At 48.5% G+C, this 20,287-nt stretch overlaps 1 protein-coding gene across 4 annotated transcripts in view; it reads right to left on the bottom strand.

Annotated features, from left to right (window-relative positions):
* Positions 1–20,287, bottom strand: part of SUCO (SUN domain containing ossification factor) — a 115,245-nt gene that overhangs the window by 31,119 nt on the left and 63,839 nt on the right. For 3 of the 4 annotated variants that reach the window (XM_073643138.1, XM_073643136.1, XM_073643137.1), the window contains 4 exons: positions 19,682–19,803; positions 19,083–19,150; positions 12,510–12,617; positions 10,261–10,366 (listed from right to left, as the gene is read on the bottom strand). In XM_073643138.1, coding sequence (XP_073499239.1) covers positions 10,261–10,366; positions 12,510–12,617; positions 19,083–19,150; positions 19,682–19,803 — 404 coding nt within the window. Of the gene's footprint in view, positions 1–1,151; positions 1,212–10,260; positions 10,367–12,509; positions 12,618–19,082; positions 19,151–19,681; positions 19,804–20,287 lie in introns of those variants that run through there. The other variant, XM_073643140.1, reaches the window with a different exon arrangement.

Below are 20,287 nucleotides of genomic sequence, written 5' to 3'. Positions count from 1 at the left end.
AGTGTAGTGTCTGCTATGGGTACCCCGATTCACCTCCTATTAAAAAAAAAAAGGAAAAGGAACTGATCTGCAGTACCCCGGGAGCGGCCACTACACACTGAATGGAGATGAGCTGTGCAGTTCTGTTGCGTGTGATAACATCCAGGCGCAGCTGAGGCTTGCAAAACCTGATCGGTGGGGTGCCGGGTGTGGGACTCCTACTTATTCGATATTGATGATCTATCCTATGGATGAGTGATTAATATATCCTGACTGAAAAGCCCATTTAGTAAAATGAATGATGACTAAATTCACCTTCCTATGGGGAGGGTTAATAGGGCATTTAATAATCTTAGAAACCGCGCCTCGTTAGCAGGATCCACATCCTATTGATCTTATTCATAAGTAAATGTTAGTAGAGCTGATTACAATGCGTCCTGTAATCACACACACAATTGTGGGATTATAAAAGTCCCATATGGTTTATCAGACAACGGTTCTCAGGGGAGGAGACCTTTAACCCTATGTACAGTGGGTTCATACTGCCTTTTTGTTTTCTTAACATGCTGCACTTTGGAGCCAATATCAGCAATACAAGGCTTTATTTCAAAAGGAAAACATGACAAGCTACAAACAGATGATGTGGAGTCCCTTTGTACGATAATGGGTTTTTTAAATCACTGGTGATTTCTCCATAACCACACCATGCACAATGTATAAAATAAAAATGGGAATAGAAAAAGCCACAAAAATTACCATGAGGCTATGTTCACACACGTGGAGTTTTGTTGCGTATTTTGCAGCAGATTTTTATGCAAATTTTCAGCTGCGTCTGGCAGTACCAGCAAAGTCTATAAGAAACCAGAATTCTCTGTTCACACATGTTGCTTTTTGTTTGCTGCGTATTTTCTGCCTTGCTTGCGTATTTGGAAAATAGAGCATGTCACTTCTTTCAGCGGTTTTTCACCCATAGGAAGTAATGGGTGGTGAAAAAAACACTGCAAATACGCACCAAAAAACGCAACTTTAATGTACATGCCTAAAGAGAGAAAGAAGGACAGGGAAAAAACGCTGCAAAAAAACTGCTTTTTTGACGCAGCTGTTTTGCTGCCAGAGAAAAGTTGTCAGCAGATTTAGCCGCAGAAAAAAGACGGGTTTTGGTAAGAACTTACCTGTAAAATCCTTTTCAGCGAAGGAAGGAAGGGAGACACAGACATTACTAGTGGGTAGGCGGAGCCCACACAGGATAGAACACCTCAGATTACAAAAAAGTATTGACCGGCCCCTCCAGCTTGGGCTCCTCCTACTCCAGCTCTCCAGTCCGTACACAAGCTAAGGAAGAGCAATTAACACCAGCGGAGCAACACAACCCCTTCTGAAAAACTTAGAAAAAAGCAAGAAGACAGGTTATGCATATAACAGAAAAAAACACACAGTCCCAGGGACTACTCACTGGACCTGACCACTGCGATGAGCTGGCAATGCTGGAACAGAGCCTTAGCGCGCCGACCCCAGCCCAGATAACCGCCATCAGAGAAGGGTCACGCCGCATCTGAAAACACAACACACTTCTGCCATGGGAAGGAGCTGTGCCTCCCTTCCTTCCTTCGCTGAAAAGGATTTTACAGGTAAGTTCTTACCAAAATCCGTCTTTCAGCAGCAGAATGGAAGGAAGGGAGACACAGACATTACTAGTGGGACGTCCCAAAGCAGTCCAGAAATTAAGGGTGGGAAAAAACAACAAAGGCAGATTCCCAACAACTTAGATAAATGCGCAACCAGCGCTAAACACAAGTTAAAGAGATAAACTACAGCCGCCTGCAGGACCCTACGTCCTAAGGCCGCATCAGCGGAAGCACTGACGTCCACCTTATAAAACTTTGTAAAAGTGTGGACGGAGCGCCAGGTAGCCGCCCGGCAGAGTTGAGCTGCCGAGGCCCCTTGATGAAAAGCCCACGATGAACCCACAGCTCTCGTGGAGTGAGCTCGAATCTTAATTGGGCAAGGCTCGCCCTTAAAATCGGTAAGCTTCTAAAATGGCCGACCGAATCCATCGAGCTATAGTGTCCTTGGAAGCTCGTTGACCACGACGACGACCTGCTGGAATCACAAAAAGTGAGTCCGCCTTCCGAAAACCTTGAGTAATAGACAAATAGAACTTTAACGCCCGCACCAAATCCAAAGTGTGCAAGGCCCGTTCCTTCGCATTCCTCGGCTCTGGACAGAGCGAGGGCAACACAATATCCTGGTTAACATGAAATTGTGACACCACCTTAGGTAGAAAGTCGCCCCGTGTGCGAAGCACTACACGATCCGGGTGAAACTCCAGAAAAGGAGGCGAGCAAGAAAGAGCCGCCAACTCAGAAACCCTTCTCAAAGAGGTGACCGCCACCAGGAAGGCAACCTTCCAGGAAAGCAATGAAAGGCTAACAGAGTCCATAGGCTCAAAAGGCCCATGTTGAAGAGCCTCCAAGACGAGATTGAGCCGCCAAGGAGTCACAAGTGCCTTCCGCGGCGGAAATTGACGGATTACCCCGCGAAAAAAGGAACGTACGTCCCTACGCGAGGCGATAGCCTTCCGAAACAGCAAGGATAGAGCGGAAACCTGACCCTTCAGGGTGCTAACTGCCAAACCCTTGTCCAGCCCATACTGCAAAAAGGCCAACAAATTGGGAATGGAAAAAATCCTCGGGTTCCTTGAAGAACCGGAACACCACGAGAAGAAGGCTTCCCAAGTCTTGTGATAAATCCTAGTGGTAGCAGGACCTCTGGCCGCTCGCAGAGTGGCAATGACTTCGGCTGAAAATCCTTGACGGGTCAAGATTTCGGTCTCAAGAGCCACGCCGTCAAACGCAGAGACTTCAGGTCCGGATGACGAATGGGCCCCTGGGTTAACAGGTCCGGGCGAAGTGGAAGTGGAGGCACTGCCAGTAGCGACACCAGCGTTGAGAACCACGTCCTCCTTGGCCAATCTGGGGCCACCAACATAGCCGAAACTCTCTCCAGTTTGATCCGACGCAACACCAGAGGAAGTAAGGATATCGGCGGAAACACATAGATCAGCTCGAATTGGTCCCACGGAGCCACTAAAGCATCCACCGCCACAGCCTCCGGGTCCTTGTACCTGGACATGAACGTCGGTAACCTGGCGTTGAACCTGGATGCCATCAAATCCACTTGGGGAGTTCCCCAACGGGAGCACAGTAGTGCAAAAACTTCCGGATGAAGACTCCATTCTCCGGGATCCACCTTCTCGCGACTGAGGAAGTCCGCCGTGATATTCTGGACTCCTGGGATGTGAATCGCGGAGATGGCTGGAACCCTGGCTTCGGCCCATACCATGATCCGAGAGACCTCCATCATGAGCCTGGAGCTCCTCGTCCCACCTTGATGGTTGATATACGCGGCCGCCGTCGCGTTGTCTGTCTGTCTGCACTCGGACTGGCAGACCGCTTAAAGGGACCGTCCAGTGTTGGAGGCAAAGGAAAATCGCCCTCAACTCCAGGAGGTTGATCGGCAGGACAGACTCTTCTGACGACCATACTCCCTGAACCCAGAGATCGTTCCAGACCCCCCCCAGCCCGTCAGACTGGCATCGGTGGTTATGACCGACCACCGCAGAAGGAGGAAGGACTTCCCCTGGGATAACGCTTCTGGATGTAACCACCATCCTAGAGACTCTCGCACCCTGTGGGAGATTAGGACACTGCGATCCAGCGAAGCCTGCGATCGATCCCAACGGGTCAGAATGAGCATTTGGAGACCCCTGGAATGAAATTGAGCAAACGGGACCGCTTCCATTGACGCCACCATCAGACCCAGAAGGCGCATACACCTTCGAAGGGACATTGCTGTCGAAGACTTCATAACCTGTACATGTTGACGAAGACTTGCTTGCTTGTCCGGAGGTAAGGACACCACTGCCCGTACCGTGTCGAAGTGCATCCCTAAAAACAGGATTGACTGCGACGGTTCCAGAGATGACTTCTTCCAATTGACTAGCCATCCGAAGTCCTCCAGGAGCTGAAGGGATAGATTGCGAGCCCTCACCGCCTCCTCCTCTGTGGACGCCACAATCAAAAGGTCGTCTAGATAGGGAAGAATTGTCACCCCCTGCCTTCGAAGGATCGCCATGAGAGGCGCCAGAATTTTTGTAAAAACTCTGGGCGCTGATGCCAACCCGAATGGCAGGGCCACAAACTGGTAATGGTCCTGACCTATGGCAAAACGTAGGAAGCGCTGGTGAGCCCTTCCGATGGGAATATGCAAATAAGCGTCGCGAATGTCGATTGACACTAAAAAATTGTTCTGCGACAGAGCCGCCACAACTGGGCGAAGCAACTCCATGCGGAATTTCCGGGTCCGGACATGCAGATTCAATTTTTTGAGATCCAGAATGGGGCGAAATTTGTCCTCCTTTTTGGGGACCACAAAGAGGTTGGAGTAAAACCCCCTTCCCCAATCCTCCGGCGGAACCGGCACCACCACACCATTCTGCAGAAGGGAATCGACCTCCCGCCGTAGAGCGGTAGCTAGCTCGGACTCTGACGGAATGCGAGATTGGCAAAATCTGTCCGGGGATCGAGAAAGAAACTCTATGAAATAGCCTGCCGACACAATCCGCGTCACCCAGGCGTCTGAAACGTGGGACGCCCAAGTCGACTCGAACTGGAGCAGGCGACCCCCCACTCGAGGACCCTCGAGTGAAACCCTGGCGTCAGTCCGCCTTAGCGGGCTTTTTGTCAGCTTCCCGTTTGTCTTGACGGAAGTTCTGTTTCCAGGGAGTGCGGGATTTCTGAGAGATCTTTTTTCCCGAAAACGAGGGACGACCCGATCCCCAAGAGGGCTGACCGAACCGTCCCCTGGGCCGAAAGGGCCGCCGACTACTACCGGCACTAGACTTGCCAGACGCAGAAGCCACAGCTCTACGCTGCGGTAAAGCAGTTTCTTTTGCCTTGGCCTTCGCAATCAGTTCCGTGAGGTCAGACCCAAACAGCTGACCACCCTTGTAAGCTAAACACAGCAAACCTTGCTTGGAAACCGCGTCTCCGGTCCACTGCTTAAGCCACAGTGCTCTTCTGACTGTGACAGCCGAGGATTGCGCCCTGGACAGCAGTGACGTAGTATCCAGAACTGCATCTCTGCCATATCGCGCTGCCTCTTCCAACAACTTGAAAAGCCCTTCTACCTCGGATAGCGGGGATCCATCTTGCCACGCCATCCGTAGGCGGTCCAACCATCTCAGGGAAGCTTCACCAGCACACATGGCTCCTAAAGCCGCTCTGAATCCATGACCCGCGGCCTCGTAGATGGATTTAGCCGCCATCTCCGTTTTTCTGTCCAGCGGATCCTGCAGACTCGCCTTCCCTTTAACAGGAAGTAATGAAGATTTGCTAAGCTGGGATAAAGGGACATCCACTTCAGGAGAAGGAATCCAATTAGCAATCGACTCCGTAGAACACGGATACAGTGCCTCAAAAAACCGTGTCCCCTGAAAACGCTTATCTGGACACAGGCGTTCCTTCTCCACCGCCCCATCAAGTTCATCCAGAGATGGTAACGTTGACCGCGACCTATGCGACTCCTGAAAAAGCCGGGCCGACTTACCAGGGCGTCTAGCTACCTCCTCCGGTAACTGTAACACCCAATGACCTAGAAGGTCAGACAGGCTATCAATAGAACGAGTGAGAGCCTCCATTTTAACATCACTGAGTCCCCCGACCTGCGCTGCACTTGACGCCGTCGAGGACTCCTGCGAGTCAGATACGCGAGACTGATCCTGTAGCGGACCTGGGAGACGGACCGCGCCTCCTGGACCCTGATCTGACATGCCCTCACACAGAATATAGCAGGCTTAAGCCTGTCAGTAACTAGGACAGTGTGGCTTCTAAAAGGAAAGAAACGAACGCTGAAGGGTTAAGGCTCTTACAGGGAGAGCTACCCCAGCTGTCCCCCAATTAAGGGTTAACCGCCTACCAGGGGGTTAATGCAGCAGACTCCCCACAACCTCTGCTAAATGAAAGAGGTGTGCGAGTCCCAGACAAAAAAACCTCTATATGAGGTAGCAGCTGCAGGGCAGCGCAGTCTGCCACCTAATTGTGCCGCAGAAAGGTGCCCTGCGCTGTGGGGGTGAGGAGGTTAAGCTTCTGCCCTGACAGGTAGAAGCGACTCACCCAGCTGGCCGCGGTGCAGCGTTCCTTCGGTTCTGACGGGAGGAGAGGAGAGTGAGGAGCAGGAGGAGGCCGTCAGAAATGGCCGCCGCGCAGTGAAGAGAGAAGCCGGAAGGGGAGGGACAGGAGAAAGCGCGCGCTCAGAGCGCTACCTGCCCGCGAAAAGATCGGGAAGGCGCGAAGCCACGCCCCCCGCCTGCATTCAAAAAGGCGCGCGACTCCTCCGCTCCTGCCACGCTTCACATGTCCTGCAGGGATCCACCTGCGGACGAAAAACACACAGTCACCAACGGTACAGCGGCCGCCGCAGCAGCCGCTGAAGCACTCAAACACATTTACAAATGCTGAGTACTCACCCAGCTGAGCGCCACAGGGACCCCCAGGGATTTGTGGCGCTGTGGCCCTTAGCTTCCCCCCAGGACGGAGCGCGCAGGGACCCCAATGGCGCGGTTTGCGTCTCCTCCGGGAAGCGTCCCTCATCCCCCGGGGCCGGCAGGGTTCTGCAGGGACCACCATAAAGGGTATGCAGATCCGCCAGGGGAGTGGTGGGGGTCCAGCAGCGCTGAGACCCCTGAGACCTCTAGACCACGGGGGGTCCAAGTCTCTGTCCGATAAAAATAAAAATTTTTTCTGAGGAGCTGCTCCAGCAGCGACTATCCTCTGCGACCTCAAATTTTAGACTGGAGAGCTGGAGTAGGAGGAGCCCAAGCTGGAGGGGCCGGTCAACACTTTTTTGTAATCTGAGGTGTTCTATCCTGTGTGGGCTCCGCCTACCCACTAGTAATGCCCGTGTCTCCCTTCCTTCCATTCTGCTGCTGAAAAAACACGTGTGAGAACATAGCCTGACTGTAAAAACTCTTTACAAATACAAACCATAGAAAAAAAAAATTATATATATACACACTAAACGATAAAATGTATTATGTGCAATAAAATTGAGAGTTCCCCTTTGACTTCCATACACTCTGATCTAAATAGAAGGGTTGTCAACTTTAGTGTTGTCCTTCTAATGGGAGTCACAAACAAAATCCCACAATTGAGGCATCATTTGTATTGTTGATACTAGGTTCCCTTTAAGGCTGGGGGTTACAGAGATCGTGCCAAATCATTTTCAGATGCGGAACTTTTTTTCCCCCCTGTTGATGGCGCCATCTGCGGTTTAACTGCAAGTCTTCAGAGGGGCGATCATGTATTATAAACAACATCTTCAGACAATTCTAGACATAGAAAATAAGCTGCACAAAGCTTTCCCAATATTAGCCGACGGTGGGGTTTACGCCACATAATAAAAGGTCAGTTTTGGAATAAATTGGGAGTTGCAAATTAAGACATTTTCGCGTTTAAGAAAAACCACAAAATACTACAACTTTATCAGCTTAGAGTAAAGTGTTAGACAGAAAATACCAGAAGAAACCGCTTATGGAAAAGTTGATTTCTAGCAGGCAGATAAGAATTCATTTAATTCCACATTGAACGACCTACATAGATCAAAAGAGGAGCATAGAAAAAGCTAATAAAAGACAGTCACGTATCTGCTGAATCACATTGTATATCAAAAACAGGTAACATACGGGAGTGTTTGGTTGGGGGATAAATGATAGATTTATGTAACTACGTTTTTTTTCTGGGCAGGAAGAGAATGTGATACATCTGCTTTATGCCTCTAGGTAAGGAGTGAAGGTATGCCGCAGATGATTAAAGTGATGAAACGTCGTCGATAGTCCTGCCGCACAATAAATTCCTGGTTCTGCACACAGGCATTTCAGTTGTAAAAGATTAAACAATCGTTTCTCATCTGATAGCATATACCACATTTCCCCAATAAGGACATCGGCAGACTATGATGAGATATGACAAATGTCTGACAGCTGGGATCACCACTGATCGTGAGCATGGAGCCTTCACTCTCCGGATCAGATGAAGCCCCAGATATCTGCACTAGTGAGAAAACCTCTTGAATGAAGACCTCCTGTACATCAAGGCCAGATGCATGTGTTTTCATGCGTCTACATCTCTGCAGTCTTTTTGCATAAGATTAGGCTCATTACCCAGAAGCAGCCCCGGAGGTACAGAGGGAGCTTCAGCAACTCCTTGGAGACTAATCAAATATTCAACTGGAAGCCAATAGCAAATCCCAGGACACTTGGTGCGGCATAGTAGCAATCAGGCACTTTTTATGTACATAGCACTAGGTTCAGTAATATTTATTATCTTTTAAAATGGGTAATCTTAGGTCTGCTCGTCAGGAGGGCACAGCTCCACTGCCTCCCAGCTTTCTGCTTCCCGGGGGGCAGTGCATTCCTGAAGACTGATAGTTTGGGACCAAGGAATGGTGGCTAAGCCGCTGGCCCAAACTGCGTGATACCCCACATTGTTAGCAGACAAAGTTTACAGGGGTTGTCTGGTCTTAAACTACAAGTCTGCAGACTTGTGATTACTCATATTGTGAGGATCTCCAGTGCTGGGAGCGGGCGGTCATTTGACCGGAAATAAGTGATTTGCATACTTTGGGCCACATTCCGACTAGACGTGTTCGGTCTCGCTCAATACGCTTGTATTGAATTGAGCGAGGCTGTGCCCAGCTAGTCGGCACATGACTGTATGTAAGCAAATCACAAACTTGTGATCACGCGCCTGCAACTACTGGCCGCGGAGAATACTCAAAAGCATAGTGCGTGAAATGTGAGGATTCACAAGTCTGCAGTCACAGAGTTGGCATAGAGTGACTGCAGACTTGTACCTCAAGACCAGACAAACATTTTAACCTCTGCAGCAAAGAAGAGCAGGAGCAGTGTCGCCAGCCAGATCCCATGATCCAACCAGCTTCAGAGCAGTGACTGCAAGCTCTCATTGCCTAGGAGACCGGTCACCACTGATAGAGGTGGTTGGTAACAAACAACAATGAGTACGCTATGAAATTAAAAATCCCTCCGTCTTGAAAATGTAGGGGATTTTTAATAAAAAGGTAAATTGTAAAGATGCTTTAGCAATTTGAATTAAACATGAGACAACCCCTTTAACATCAATATCTGCCTCATCATGTAAAATCTCACTGCTTCTACTTGGGAACAAAGAGCACTTTAGCGTATATCACCTACTGCAACTATTTACTGCCCCACTGCATGAAAAATAAAAAAATGGCTTCAATAAACATCTTACCGTTTTGAGCCAGCAGCCCTCCTGCAGACCTGTGTGTCTCCATTTTTAAAGTCAGATCCTGCAGTCGCTCTGCAATCTGTTCTTTTTGCTCAATAAGAAGACAGATGGACAGTTTGGCTGTAGGATCAGACTACACAATAGTGTACCTGTGTACTAAGGGGCTTCAATTTTTATTTTAGATTCATTAAAATGTAATAAAATCAGTTGCAAAGGTGAACGTAGCATTTAGGCGAGGTAGTGACAAAGCTCCACAATGATTAATCATGGAAAGGTAAAATGTATTGTTAAGAATTTCCGCCAGTCTCAGATTATTTCCTCCTAGACTGCATTATACGTGACTAATCAGCATTCATAAATCAATCAACCTCAACCAGAGGCAGTTAGAAGAAGGTCCCCAAGCATCACATACTTACTAAAGGTTTTTGGCAAAGAATACACAATCAAACTTTCTAGCTTGGATTGGACCTTCTGCCCGGACTAAGAGCCATGGCCCCGATTCATCAAGACCAGCATGATCCGCACAGGTCTTACCGAGGGCGGCGTGCTGGAGATAGAAGCTCCCGATTCATTAACAGGAGCATGTCAGAATTCTGGCATAATCGTCTTAATGAATTAGGGCCCCTGTTTTTTTTTTTTTGTTTTTTTGTTTTTACAACCTTCCCATTACTCCAAGATGAATATCTTTCTACTATTGTGAAGCAAGCAAATCATATTACTCTGGGCTCTCACACAATGGAGATGACCACTGAAGGCGGAGGATGACGGATGGCCGTCTGCTGAATGACTGCTACGTACTTGCAGCCATGTAATCAATTTGATTGACAAAAGTTAATTTGGCTTTAAATTGTCCATTTTTAAGTATTTTCAGTATAATGCAAATATTTGTTGCATAATGGGTAAAAGGAAACCATATGAAGATAAAAAGAGGGATGAAAATGAAGAGCAGCATTACCTTGACATATTTTGCGTACATCTGCTCATCTAATGGAAAACTCTGGACGTTTCTTTCATCTCTTGCATGGAAAGTTCCCAATTTTACCCATTTATTAGTAGGATACCTAGACAATACAGAGGCCAAAAGCAAAAAATGTATTTAAAGTACTTTATTTTTATATTAAAAAGGAGCCCAAATATACAACAAACACACTTAGCAATAAAATGTTCATCTGGTAGTAATCTGGGCTCTCAGCTAGTCTCCGAAGCTTCTTGGAGGGGGAAGAGAAGAGAGGGGGAGGGGGAAGAGAAGAGAGGGGGAGGGGGAAGAGAAGAGAGGGGGAGGGGGAAGAGAAGAGAGGGGGAGGGGGAAGAGAAGAGAGGGGGAGGGGGAAGAGAAGAGAGGGGGAGGGGGAAGAGAAGAGAGGGGGAGGGGGAAGAGAAGAGAGGGGGAGGGGGAAGAGAAGAGAGGGGGAGGGGGAAGAGAAGAGAGGGGGAGGGGGAAGAGAAGAGAGGGGGAGGGGGAAGAGAAGAGAGGGGGAGGGGGAAGAGAAGAGAGGGGGAGGGGGAAGAGAAGAGAGGGGGAGGGGGAAGAGAAGAGAGGGGGAGGGGGAAGAGAAGAGAGGGGGAGGGGGAAGAGAAGAGAGGGGGAGGGGGAAGAGAAGAGAGGGGGAGGGGGAAGAGAAGAGAGGGGGAGGGGGAAGAGAAGAGAGGGGGAGGGGGAAGAGAAGAGAGGGGGAGGGGGAAGAGAAGAGAGGGGGAGGGGGAAGAGAAGAGAGGGGGAGGGGGAAGAGAAGAGAGGGGGAGGGGGAAGAGAAGAGAGGGGGAGGGGGAAGAGAAGAGAGGGGGAGGGGGAAGAGAAGAGAGGGGGAGGGGGAAGAGAAGAGAGGGGGAGGGGGAAGAGAAGAGAGGGGGAGGGGGAAGAGAAGAGAGGGGGAGGGGGAAGAGAAGAGAGGGGGAGGGGGAAGAGAAGAGAGGGGGAGGGGGAAGAGAAGAGAGGGGGAGGGGGAAGAGAAGAGAGGGGGAGGGGGAAGAGAAGAGAGGGGGAGGGGGAAGAGAAGAGAGGGGGAGGGGGAAGAGAAGAGAGGGGGAGGGGGAAGAGAAGAGAGGGGGAGGGGGAAGAGAAGAGAGGGGGAGGGGGAAGAGAAGAGAGGGGGAGGGGGAAGAGAAGAGAGGGGGAGGGGGAAGAGAAGAGAGGGGGAGGGGGAAGAGAAGAGAGGGGGAGGGGGAAGAGAAGAGAGGGGGAGGGGGAAGAGAAGAGAGGGGGAGGGGGAAGAGAAGAGAGGGGGAGGGGGAAGAGAAGAGAGGGGGAGGGGGAAGAGAAGAGAGGGGGAGGGGGAAGAGAAGAGAGGGGGAGGGGGAAGAGAAGAGAGGGGGAGGGGGAAGAGAAGAGAGGGGGAGGGGGAAGAGAAGAGAGGGGGAGGGGGAAGAGAAGAGAGGGGGAGGGGGAAGAGAAGAGAGGGGGAGGGGGAAGAGAAGAGAGGGGGAGGGGGAAGAGAAGAGAGGGGGAGGGGGAAGAGAAGAGAGGGGGAGGGGGAAGAGAAGAGAGGGGGAGGGGGAAGAGAAGAGAGGGGGAGGGGGAAGAGAAGAGAAGAGAGGGGGAGGGGAAGAGAAGAGAAGGGAGGGGAAGAGAAGAGAAGAGAAGAGAGGGGGAAGAGAAGAGAAGAGAAGAGAGGGGGAAGAGAAGAGAAGAGAGGGGGAAGAGAAGAGAAGAGAGGGGAAGAGAAGAGAAGAGAGGGGGAAGAGAAGAGAAGAGAGGGGGAAGAGAAGAGAAGAGAGGGGGAAGAGAAGAGAAGAGAGGGGGAAGAGAAGAGAAGAGAGGGGGAAGAGAAGAGAAGAGAAGAGAGGGGGAAGAGAAGAGAGGGGGAAGAGAAGAGAGGGGGAAGAGAAGAGAGGGGGAAGAGAAGAGAGGGGGAAGAGAAAAGAGCAGAAAAAAGAAAGAAAGATGTATCCCCTCTGTTTATCTCGCTCTATTTATATAGTCATGGAAAATCCCTGTAAGAAACAGCTAATAACCTGCATACTTCACACTATATTTTGTTCCCTTCCCCCATCCATGTTCCCTGTCTCTGCTTAGACAATACCAATACAGTATGATACTTTCTGCCAAATTTTTTTCTAACTTCCTTTGTGAAACATGATGTTCCGCCTGCAAGGACCAATTGTACAAGTGAAGCTTCTTCCTAAGGATCTTTTAAGTGCAAACACATCTTGACCTTCCCATAAACCCATCTATATCTATGAATAGATAAAATCTGAGTGGTGTACCGGTCACTGATGGAAACCAGAAAATCCCTTGGAGTAGAAGAGAAGAGCTCGTAATTTGCGATGTCAAGCTGCTTAACTTGTATGGGCTCACAGAGCTCGATAACCAACCTGAAAAGAAAGTTACATCGTTACACAGGTTGGAATAAAACACTGGTCCTTCAAGTTCAACCTTTCCTGATCAATTAGACATTACCCGTAGTGTTGAGCGATACCTTCCGATATCAGGAAATATCGGATCGGATTGGATTGGACCGATACCCAAAAAGTATCGGATATCGCCGATTCCGATACCGGAAACCAATGCAAGTCAGTGGGACACAAATATCGGAATGAAAATAAACCCTTTCTTTCCTTGTAGGTTAATTCTACATGAAGGAAAACAACTAACAATAATGTAGAATGTATTGGGGGAGGTGGTTGCCCAAATCGATGGGAACAGTGCTCACAGTGAAACATGAAAAGCCGGCAATTCAGCAGCGGCATACACCGGTACCCGACAATTTATAACAGAAAGAATAGAGCTTCACACATAGATTAGATAGAAACATGTCAGTCACATATATATGAAGTACAGTGACAGTGTTGCTTACTGTACTTGTCATTTAGTGTTAAAATAAAGGATTAAAAAAAAAATTGGCATGTGGATCCCCGTAATTTTAGTCTCTAGCGGAGGTTAAGCAGACGGCTGGGGCAGATGTTTGAAGCCTGGGAAGGGGGTAATACCCACGGAGCTTCCCAGGCTACTAATATCAGTCCCCAGCTGAATACCTAGCCTTTACTAGCTATTAAAATGGGGGACCCCCAAAAAAAATGACGTGGGGTCCCCCCTATTTTAATAGCTAGCAAAGGCTAGGCAGACAGCTGGGGGCTGATATTAATAGCCCAGGAACGGTGCCATGAATATTGGCCCCCTCCCAGGCTAGAAACACCAGCTGTCAGCCGCCCCAGAAATGGCGCATCCATAGGATGCGCCAATTCTGGCACTTAGCCTCGCTCTTCCCACTGCCCTGTAGCGGGGTTGATGTCCGCTTATAATGCCAGCTGACATCAACCCCAGGTTAGTAATGGAGAGGCGTCTATAAGACACCCCCATTACTAACCCCATAGTCAAAGTTAAAAAAAACCACAAACACCCAGAATAAAGCCCTTTAATTGAAATAAAGACACAATTCTTTAATGTTCTAAATTAAACTATACTTACCATCAAGCCCATTCCAGCTGAAGCCAACGATCTCCTGCAATAAAAGAAAAATAATAAAGCATCATCCTTACCTTCCCATGGTTCCCAGGACAGCTTCAGCTCTGCTACATCGAGATGACAGGCTGGACCGCAGCAGAACAATGCTATCCAGCCTGTCATCCCGCGGACACTGAGAAGCGCAGGCATGCTTGCGCTCCTCAGTGTCTGGCTGTGACGGCATCCAGATGAGCAGACAATGAACTCAGCTCACCTCATGCATATCACTGACAGCGTGGGAGAATTCTCCTGCGCATGCGGTGAGCGTGAGAGACTCGGCTCATCTGGATGCCGTCACAGCCTGACACTGAGGAGCGCAAGCATGCCTGCGCTTCTCAGTGTCCGCGGGATGACAGGCTGGATGGCAGCTTTCTGCTGCGGTCCAGCCTGTCATCTCGATGTAGCAGAGCTGAAGCTGTCGTGGGAACCATGGAAAGGTAAGGATGATGTTGCTTTATTATTTTTCTTTTATTGCAGGAGATCGTTGGCTTCAGCTGGAATGGCCGTGATGGTAAGTATGGTTTAATTTAGAACAATAAAGAATTGTGTGTTTATTTCAATTAAAGGACTTTTTTCTGGGTGTTTGTGTTTTTTTTAAATACTTTACTAGAAATTCATGGCGGTCATGTCTAATATTGGCGTGACCCCATGAATTTCAGGCTTAGGGCCAGCTGATAATGCCAAGATGGCCCTAACCCCTTTATTACCCAGTGAGCCACCGCACCAGGGCCCTGGATGAGTTGGGTACAGCGCCAGAAGATGGCGCTTCTATGAACGCGCCATTTTCCGGGGTGGCTGCGGACTGCAATTTGCAGCGGGGGTGGCCCAGAAAGCTTGGGTCTCCCTGCGCTGCGGATTCCAGCCCCCAGCTGCCTAGTTGTACCTGGCTGGACACAAAAATAGGGAGAAGCCCCATGTATTTTTTTTTTAAATTATTTCATGAAATTCATGAAATAATTAAGAAAAAAGGGCTTCCCCTATATTGTTGTGTCCGGCCAGGTACAAATAGGCAGCTGGTGGTTGGGGGCAGCCCGTTCCTGCCTGCTGTACCTGGCTGGACACAAATATAGTGCGAAGCCCCACGTCAATTTTTTTTTAATTATTTCATGAATTTCCTGAAATAATTAAAAAAAAAAATTGAGGTGGGGCTTCTCCCTATTTTTGTGTCCAGCCAGTTACAACTAGGCAGCTGGGGGATGGAATCTGCAGCGCAGGGAGGCCCAAGCTTTCTGGGCCCCCCCCCCTTCCCCGCTGAAAATTGCAGTCCGCAGCCACCACGGAAAATGGCGCGTTCATAGAAGTGCCATCTTCTGGCGCTGTACCCAACTCATCCAGGGCCCTGGTGCGGTGGCTCACTGGGTAATAAAGGGGTTAGGGCCAGCTTGGTATTATCGCTGGCCCTAAGCCTGAAATTCATGGGGTCACGCCAATATTAGACATGACCGCCATGAATTTCTAGTAAAGTATTTTAAAAAGACTGCATCTTTATTAACTCCTCAAGTGTCATTTAGTATTAAAATAAAGGATTTATTAAAAAAAAAATTGGCGTGGGATCCCCCATAATTTTAGTCTCTAGCGGAGGTTAGGCAGACGGCTGGGGCAGATGTTTGAAGCCTGGGAAGGGGGTAATACACACGGAGCTTCCCAGGCTACTAATATCAGCCCCCAGCTGAATACCTAGCCTTTACCAGCTATTAAAATGGGGGACCCCCCCAAAGAAATGACGTGGGGTCCCCCCTATTTTAATAGCTAGCAAAGGCTAGGCAGACAGCTGGGGGCTGATATTAATAGCCCAGGAAGGGTGCCATGAATATTGGCCCCCTCCCAGGCTAGAAACACCAGCCGTCAGCCGCCCCAGAAGTGGCGCATCCATAGGATGTGCCAATTCTGGCGCTTAGCCTCGCTCTTCCACGCTGCCCTGGTGCGGTGGCAGGGGGTAATAGTGGTGGGGTTCATGTCAGCGCCAGCTGCCATGAAGCCCAGGTTAGTAATGATGCCATGAAGCCCAGGTTAGTAATGATGGGCGTCTATAAGACACCCCCATTACTAACCTACAAAGTGTTAAAAAGAAAACACACACTACACCCAGAAAAAAATAATTTATTTGAAATAAAACACACCATTTTATTTAATTCTTCGTTTACTAAAAAAAAAATAGTTACCTGTCCACGTTCCTGCGCTGATCTCCCATGCACAGCTGTCACATCTGGAGATGGTGACAGCTGTGCATGGCTGCTGTAAGCTCACGCTGCCGGGAACACGTCCGCTCCCGGCAGCGTGAGCCCCTGACTGAGGTCACTGGAGTGCATTCAGTCAGCGCAGCTCCGGAGACCTCCTTTACGGCACTGCTGTACCGTGGGAATTTCTCACAGTACAGCAGGGCAGTAAAGGAGCTGACCGGAGCAGCGCTGCCTGAACTCCGGCGAACCCGCTTATGCAATGACGGGGCTGCTTTACGGCCCCATCATTCTAGCGGCGGCAGCGGTTCAGAGCGGTCACATTCTATGTGGCTGATCTAAACTGGAGATCATCGTGGGACACTCGTGGACTACTACGGAGGGGTAAGGATAAGGCTGTTGTTTATTATTTTACATTTTATTACAGGAGATCGATGGCTTCGTGGAATTAGGTGTCTAGGTGAGTATAGTTGTAGTTTTTTATTTTTTACTTTATTTTAGGGGCGATCGGCGGGGACAGGTAATGTATGAACTAATTTATTGTAGGTAACCACTGGACACCAATGACCTGTATTTAAAATTTATTGGGGACCAAAAAAAAACGTGTATAGGGGCAAGAATAGCACACGGGGCAGTTTAAATAGCAGGATCAGGCTGATGGGAACTACTGCTCCCATCGAGCTGATCCTGCTGGCACGAGTGGACCGGAGACAGACATAGGCCGATGGGAGTAGTAGTGTCACATCGGCCTATGTCTGCCTGCACGCACACAACCGCAGACACCGCACAGACACCCCGCACACATCGCACAGACACTGCACACATCGCACAGACACCCCGCACACACTAATCATGACGGGTCTGATGGTCTGGGAGGTGAGGCTGACCTGTGCGGCCGTGGGAAAGTTCATGTGAGTTCATGCAATGCAGTGAAGCATGAACTCACATGAACCCTCTGAGGGCACCGCGGCGACTTCAAATGAACAGCTGATCGGCATCACCTGATACCTCAGCTGTTCATTTGAAATAACCGGCGGGAAAGCGCAGCACAGAACGGGAAAGCCGGCGGTGAAGTCTTTTCACTGCCGGCTTCCCCGCCCGGGTCCTTCGCTCCCCGCTCCTTGGTGCTGTGCTCCCCGCCCGGTCCTAACTTACGATCGGGATGGGAGGTGGCAAGGGGAGCGGAGGATCGGGGTGGGAGGCTGAGGGGAAGCAGTATGGGGCTGCGTGATTGTTTAAAAGCCGGCGGCTTTTTACCGCCCGCCGGCTTTTAAACAATCAGGAGAATTCTGGGATGGCATTCTGATGACAGGCTGGATAGCAGCTGAGCGCTGCCATCCAGCTCGTCATCCTTCAGAGACACTGCAGAGCGCAGGCATTATGGGAACTTCCGATTCCGGTATTCGATATTGTAGAAGTATCGGAATTCCGATACCGCGAATATCGGCTGATACCCGTCATCAGATTTATATCCCACCCTAGCAGTTGTGACAGAAGTATACATCTCCCTTTATAAATGCCAATACAGTATTTGCCTCGGGTGGTCGGGAATTCCACAGTCTGACTGCTCTAACTGTAAAGAACCCTTTCCTATTGTGATACTGGAATCAGCTTTCCTACACACATAATTAGTTGCCCAGTTAAAACAAGTTCTCATCTATCCAGGGATAGGTGATAACTTGTTGATTGGTGGGGGTTTGACAGATTGGACCAGCGCCCATTGGCAGAAAGAGTAACTATTTCTCCAGTTACAGTGGAGCGGCAGTGTGCATAGAGAGTGCACTGCATACAGAGGGGATGGAGCAGCATTTGGGCATCCAAACTACTGCACCATTTGTTACAAAGGGATCAAAGTTCAGCATAGGGTATAAACATTCACCAATCTGTGCTGGTCCCAGCCTGATCAGCAAATTATCAAATTTTCCTGAAGAAGGACGTTAATTTTTCACATGATCACCCCTTTAATGCCCCCTAGTGCTGTGTAAGAAATACATTCTGTGCCAGTTCTGGGATCTGACCACATTAGTTATTTACTGGTATAAATACATCACCCCTGAGGCAGCTTTGTTCTCAGTTGGACAGGCCACGTTTTTCTAGTTTCTCTGTTCCCAAAATAATCTATGTCACTTTATCTCATTGTCACAATTATTTTATCAGAATTATGAAATAGAAGAGTATAAAAGCCAATACCAGCTGGCTGTGTGCGCACATACTACCATTAATGAGCGAGCGGACGCTCCATGGCTGCACATTTCATATAGACCTCAGCATAGCATGTACCCTGTATACAGATAGCAGTATAGCATATACCCTGTATACAGATATCAGTATAGTATATACCCAGTATACAGATATCAGTATAGTATATACCCAGGATTTATATACAGATACCAGTACAGTATATACCCTGAATTTATACAGACACCAGTATATATTCACTATAAAATAATGAAAACCCACAAGGACAAATGTCCAAACACACAAGAGCAAACCAAGGAACCAGGACCCAGCACACCCAACGCGCGTTTCTTCACCTTCTTTCTAAACGCGAGCCGAACAGGGTGGGACCTGGTTCCTTGCTCTTGCATTTTTGGGCATTTGTCTTTGTGGGTGTTCATTATTTCATAGTTTATTTTTCTGCCATATTGTGTAGTCACATGTAGATGTTGGGGTTGTTCTTCTGGGTGACTTACTTTGTCAAAGCCTTGGCTTTTTGTGCCTTACTTCCCAACTGGGTCACTTTTTCGTCTATATATAATTACTTACCGCTAGTGCTTACATGTGCATATATTTATATGTCTTTTTTACTCATGCCACATATGATCTATTGAGCAAGGCTTCCACTTTGGTTTTCATTTATTAGTTCCTGTGTGTACCTCGCTTCTTTTTGAACTTATCTATGACGTCTCAATCCATTATGGATGTTGTTTTATATATATATTTAATACAATTTGTTGCATTATATATTGGCTTACATTTTTCCTATTATTGGTGTCTCTATGGTATATTCCCTGTATACAGACAGACACTAGTATTGTATATACCCTGTACTTATATAGACACCAGTATAGTATATTTCCTGTAGATGTTCGAATAGTATATATTGCTTGCATTTATATAGCGGTCAGACACTATATAGTATATTCCCGGGTTACTCACCAGATTTTCGTGCTACAAGGATTTAACATGTACAGATCCATGTTCTCCACCAGTATGGCAGATGTGCTCTACAACAGAGACATGAGTATGGAGATGAGACACTGGCCACATTACCATTATCTGTTACTAGTCATTTAGCATAGTATATAGGTAAATACAGAAATCCCATCCGGCATCCGCGGGACCAGGGTGATAAAGGACCATCAGGATTTCTACACTATGATGGCAGTACAGGAATTTCAGTAGTTCTGAGAATCAATGATTAATCCTAGAACCTGAAGCCTCGAGCTATAGATCCAGAACAGTTACATTCAGGCCCGTCAGACCAAGGTCATTCCTATACTATCACAGCAATGTGGAGAATTCCTTTAAAAATTCCTACGGGCAAAATAACACCACTGCATTAAGTCTACCATCTATAGGAAATGTCTCCAATCAAATATTAACAATGCAAGAAACAGTACTAGTAGACAAAAACGTGCCGGTTTTCATGACCCAGAAGCACGGGGTCCAGCCGGGGAACATTATACTTTGCATATACAAGGAAAATAAGCAATGTAATCCTCAGTAGGAAGTGAAAATGGAGCTGTTCCACCTACTTTAGCCTCAGGATTAGCAGACAAGATCTTTGCCCCACATTCAACAGAAGCGTAATTGTTCCTATTTTTTTGGACCTTTACAGTATGCTGCACCCCATTGACCGTGGGATGCATGGACTGGCCTAGAAGCAAAAGGGAGAAAGAAAATTTATTTTGTTTACACAGACTTTAGTCTACTACTATATATAACATGTATATCCTATTAAAGGGTTTTTTTTATGGTCTTTGTTCACAATCGCCCTGCTCCTCTGCCTTCAGGGCGGTGGTACGCTCCTGATGATTGACAGTCCGAGCCGGTGAGGTGGCTGCACTGCAGGCCTGACCTGTGTGCTGACACTGCACGCAGAAGCAGCTTCTCCTCGGCAGCCACAAAGGAGCGCGGGTGGACCGAAAGCTGGACGCACCCATTGATCTGGCGACCTTCAGAGCAGGACTTGGCTCCAAACCATACATGTCAAACTCTGGCCCGTGGGCCAAATCAGGCCCGCAGGGTGGTTTTATTTGGCCCGCAATGCCAGAATCCCCACCCCTATGTGGGGCCCATTATTCCGTACAGTGGACTATGTAGGGCCCATTATTCCGTACAGAGGACTATATGGGGCCCAT

Source organism: Phyllobates terribilis, unplaced genomic scaffold (genome assembly GCF_046119375.1).
Source record: "Phyllobates terribilis strain yellow unplaced genomic scaffold, ASM4611937v1 Scaffold_8__6_contigs__length_399053987, whole genome shotgun sequence".
Taxonomy (NCBI): Eukaryota; Metazoa; Chordata; class Amphibia; order Anura; family Dendrobatidae; genus Phyllobates; species Phyllobates terribilis.
Note: the sequence above shows the minus strand (reverse complement) of the source record. Positions and strands in the feature narration are given on the sequence as shown.